General features: G+C 29.6%; 2 protein-coding genes across 2 annotated transcripts; both read right to left on the reverse strand.

Annotated features, from left to right (window-relative positions):
* Positions 1-630: 630 nt before the first annotated feature.
* On the reverse strand, positions 631-2,200 carry LOC108575048 (nuclear transcription factor Y subunit gamma-like). The gene is made up of 5 exons (XM_017937752.1): positions 2,043-2,200; positions 1,722-1,854; positions 1,175-1,642; positions 919-1,092; positions 631-833 (listed from the first exon to the last, which is right to left on the reverse strand). The coding sequence occupies exons 1-5, from the start codon at positions 2,063-2,065 to the stop codon at positions 660-662; spliced, it is 972 nt and encodes a 323-aa protein (XP_017793241.1). The 5' UTR covers positions 2,066-2,200; the 3' UTR covers positions 631-659.
* Positions 2,201-3,025: 825 nt separating this feature from the next.
* LOC108575061 (intraflagellar transport protein 52 homolog) lies at positions 3,026-4,675 on the reverse strand. The gene is made up of 6 exons (XM_017937766.1): positions 4,536-4,675; positions 4,242-4,459; positions 4,052-4,160; positions 3,695-3,977; positions 3,368-3,616; positions 3,026-3,295 (listed from the first exon to the last, which is right to left on the reverse strand). Exons 1-6 carry the CDS (start codon positions 4,673-4,675, stop codon positions 3,026-3,028), a joined length of 1,269 nt encoding a protein of 422 aa, XP_017793255.1.
* Between the last annotated feature and the right edge of the window lie 273 nt (positions 4,676-4,948).

Raw genomic sequence — 4,948 nt, forward strand, 5'->3', positions numbered from 1 at the left:
ATAAATTTCAATATATTTATTATTACGTGACGTTTCGAGACTGTTGAAGGCTTCGGGACCGAGACTTGCCAGACAAGAACCGCAGCAACGTGAAACATAATACAAGTTGCACCAGCGAGTCCTAAGCTCAGCCATGCGAAGCAGCCAGCGGCTAAGGAACGCGACGTACGAATCAGATTACATCTTGCGTTGGCTGCTTATCTTTATTCTTCACTTTACCTCGCTTCAATTCACTTCATTTCGCTTCAGTGACAACCCTTCGATCGGCATCTTATAACCGCTTCACGATATACATTCGTCCTTGGAAACAGTTTTCGAAGGTTTTAAATGTTCGCGGAACTTTACTTTCGCCAAGAATTTTAACTTTGGTTGCTCACTCCTAAACTATCGACTTGTGTATAATCGTATAACTTTAAAGCTACAGATCAAGCAGAAAATGTAAATCCGTAAATTTTTATATAATATTTAACGCTTAACTTTTATTTTCACGGTAATATGGTAAAATAGGGGGTAAAATTCATAGAAAATACTTTTATTTTAGGAATAATTTTAAAAAATTTTATTCCTTACCATACAATCTTATTCTTATTGTTTTATCCGGTTTTTGTGTTTAGGATTGTTGTACTAAATATTAAATATCCCTTAAAATTAATTAACATTTACTCATTGTCAGTTCCGCTAGTTTGTAAAAAGACTGGCGCTTGAGCACCTTGCGCAACCTGTATTAGTTGAGGTTGAGCTTGAATGGGAGCAGTTTGAATTATAATTGGTTGATTACTTCCACCTTGTACTTGCATACGAATCATCTGAAGTTGTTGAGGCGTTAATTGTATCTGAAATAATATATAAATTTAAATGAATTAGTGCATAATTAAGAGATAAACTTTCTTTATTACTTGTTAAAAAAAATATATATACAGGTATCTGTTGTATTTCTCCACTAGGTGTTACAATTTGTTGTACAATTTGTATTCCACCAGTTTGTGTAGTGGGCGTTTGTTGAGCTTGTTGTAATTGTATAATTTGTTGACCTGATGATTGTTGTGGACTTTGCACTGTTACAGTCTGTGCTGTACTTGCATTAGTACTTTCCTGTAATTAAAGTATGCAAGTAACAAATAGCACATTATTTTACACAATTAGAATGTTATTTTACAAAAAAAAAAAACAATACCTGTTCTACAGGACTACCAATATTTATTGTTTGTATCTGTCCAGTAGAAGGCTGTACAATTTGTATAGGTTGTGTAGTTGTATTACTACTTTGTACATTTTGGTTGGCAGAAGCTTGTTGCTGTGCTAATTGAAAGTAGTAATGTACTTGGTCTGAGTTCATAGAAGTACGTACAGTGCTTTCAGTCTGTGCTTTACTCTGTTTCAATTCATCTCTAGGCACTATATCAATGAGAAAATCAAATTGATCATACTTAGTTATAGCCATTGCTATATCATTTCGCTGAAGTGTACGTCTTTTATTATCTTCTGTATGAACCCATGCCCTTAATGTTAATTCATGTATAAAGATTTCAGCTGCTTTAGAAAATAACATAGGAGCTTCTGCACTAATCATCTTTACATCACCATCCAGCTTCATTATCTTTTTTATCCTAGCCAATGGTAATGATTGTGTTTTCAGGTCCATCTATAAATTTAATAAGTAAACATAAAGTAGTGATAAGTACTAGCTATGAAACATATAAAGTGTTTAATATTCTATTTACAGTAGTTATTTTTTTAATTTCCTCTGTGACTTTTGGCCAGAACTGTGCCAGAGCTTGCTGAGCTTCAGAACTGCCAGGTGATGCAATTTGCAGGTCTCCATTTGAATCTCCTTCAACTTCACTATCCTGGTTACTATATAGTTCATAATAATAAAAGTAAATAACGTATTTATTGTGTTAAAATATAATCATTTATTTAGTATACACTACATTTTCGTATATTAATGTATTGCACTGTCTACAATCTCTGTCAATTATAGAAATTGCTTAAGAAAAAAATGTATATAACCTAATAATTTAGAAGTAAACAGTTTTACTTACGTATTCACGAAGAATACCGACATCTTTTGTAACTATCCTTTGAAATGATATAAAACAAAAGTTTTTAAATTGTAAAAATCATCTTGCCGCTAACAATCAATGTCAAGTAAATACTGATATGTTTATTTTATATACTATTAGCAGAATTCCAAACAAAATTATTGTTTGCACCAGTGATTATACTACCATGATTATAATCAATTTTATTTTACTTCGAACCTCAGTATGTTCACAGCAGATGGCAGTAACGTGCACATTCACGCTTTGTAAACACGGTTTTTAAGTTTGAGAATGTTTTTTGATAGGTAATTAATTTGTCGTGACTACATTTTTAAATATTAACATTTACTGTGACAAAAAGTTATAGATTCGTTTAACTAAAATTGTTCGGAAGTTCGAAGTACAGTAATTGTTATGGTAAAGTATGCTTTTCATACAGGAAAGACCATATAATACATTATTCTCTTCATATAAAAATTGATAATTGAACCTGTAATTATTTTCTGATATACAAATAAATAAATAAACATATTTTTGAAAATATTCCAAGTATGAAAATCTTAAATTTATATAAATTATTTAAACATTTCGAACTGATATACTGTCATTGTATAGACACTGATTCAGGATGTAGTTTGTTTATCAATAGCAATGTTTATCATAAATATAATTTTACAATTTTTTAAGCGAGATAAATAAATAAATAAATAAATATATGTTTGTATATTATTTGCATATTATTATTGTATGTATAAATTATGTTGCATCACATCTCTAAAAGGTTAGGTGTTGGAAGACCAGAATATTGTTGCATTTTTACCAAATAAAACTTTGCAATATGGTATCAAGAATGATTAAAGACTTTAATGAATAAAAAATATACAATAATATAATTTTTAATCTTTATACATATTTGTACATTATATTATGTAAATGCAATAGAAGTGAGACAAAAATACATTATTTACAGTTTTACAATCTTCTCATTCATGCATAGCTTTATAGCTGCAGATACTTTGAAACACTGCATTTAATACTTCTTTAGCTGTATGTGTATCAGAATTACTTATTCTGATAATACTTCCAAATTCTCTAATATAATGATCTAGTTCCATGTCTTTTGATAAATCTTTTGTTGCCATGTATTTATTTGTCAATTGTGATAATTTTAAGAAATCAGAACTAAAAGCTTCATCCAAATCAAATAATTCCAAGGCTGGAGGTGGTAACTCTTGGAAACTTGGTGGAAATACCTTTAAATAAGTCTTTTATATTGTAACTTCAATTTAAAATGTAAAAGTGTAGAAAGTAATAAAAAATTTTACTGATGCTTGTGTGGATGGTAGAGGAGACTCAAAATGTGGTGGAATTAAAGTAAGTGGTTCATGTTTCACATCCAGAGCATCATAAGCTTTTATACAAGCTGGTACTATGTCTAAATTTACTGAATAAAGATGATGTTTAAACAGTTTTGTATATTCATGAGGATTATCCATTATATCCACATCTTGGGTGCAGACTTTTGGATTATCTGCTTGTTGTGTTACATCTGGGATGAAATTATATTCCCAAAACTAAATAGACAATGTTATTATTAACAACAATATATAATTGCTTTGAATGTAAACAATTATTATAACTTAGAAACTTACATCTACATCATCCATTTGAAATTCTTTAACTACAATATCTTTGGATTCAAAAAAGTCAAATATCATTTCTCTCAATGCATCATTCTTTTCTTTCTCAATGTATGTATCAGTTAACAGTCTTGATGAACCTAATACAAGTAATTTTCCACTATTGGTTTCATTGTAATGATAAGCACAAATTGGTCTATTTGTTGGAATGGCTACTGATCCACTGGATAATGCAACTATGGATGGTTGTGCTACATTTAATGTTGCACCATAGGGATACAAGAAGTTCATATCTCTGAAATAAGGCAAATTAAAAATGTTACTTTCATCATTATTTTTGATAATTCATTAATTCAATAAGCATTTTACATAAATTCATTCTGATTTCTTGAAAATATGGATTTATTTGACATTCCTTGTGAAATTAAACATTCCTTTGGATGCATTGTCTGACTATAACTCATACGTATTACACTATCTAAAAATTAAGCAATATTTAAAGGGGCTTGCAATTCTTAATTTTATTTTCATTTGAAACTGTTTTATTGAAATATTATACCATTGTTCACCATTATACCAAATTCCTCCAGTAAAAAATTTACATTAGTATTTGACTTTTTTTCACCACCTTCGCCGAGCATAACTAAAACGTTTCCACCGGAATTTAAAAATGTTCTAATAGAATTCATTTCTAGCTCTGTGAATTTATTTTGTGGTCCTGGTAATATCAATACTTTGCCTGTTGATAATGATTCGTCCGTCAAGACATCGTTGTTTCTAGAGTACCATATAAATTTTGAAAAGTACATTTTGAATTAAATTAAAGTATGTTTTTGTAAATGAGTTAACATACTCCACAAATTTCCATTTCGATTTCAATCTTCTTTGCAACACTTTAAATTCTTCGTTCAGTTTTCTCTCGTTTTTCGAAGCGTCAAAAATAATGACGTTCAAACTGTTGTTATTGTCATTGCCGCCAAAAATCGAGCTCATAGTAATTGTCACTCTATTATTATATTTCAAGAAGTAGTTGTTAAATAAATTTTCAAAGCAGTTCCTGATAACTCGTTTCTACTTTTATATTGTGTAATAATCAAAACGTGCTCTGAAATGTATGCTTATATACAGTTTATTGTTTCCGTAGCAACTATGAACATATCAAACTTTCAAATGTAATTGGTTGAGGATAGAGGCATCAGGGGCGTAATACAATAAGATAATATTTATTATTTTTATGCTTTATTATGTTATGCCAATGAATCCTAA

This window comes from Habropoda laboriosa, unplaced genomic scaffold, assembly GCF_001263275.1.
Source record: "Habropoda laboriosa isolate 0110345459 unplaced genomic scaffold, ASM126327v1 scaffold204, whole genome shotgun sequence".
In the NCBI taxonomy this organism is placed as follows: Eukaryota; Metazoa; Arthropoda; class Insecta; order Hymenoptera; family Apidae; genus Habropoda; species Habropoda laboriosa.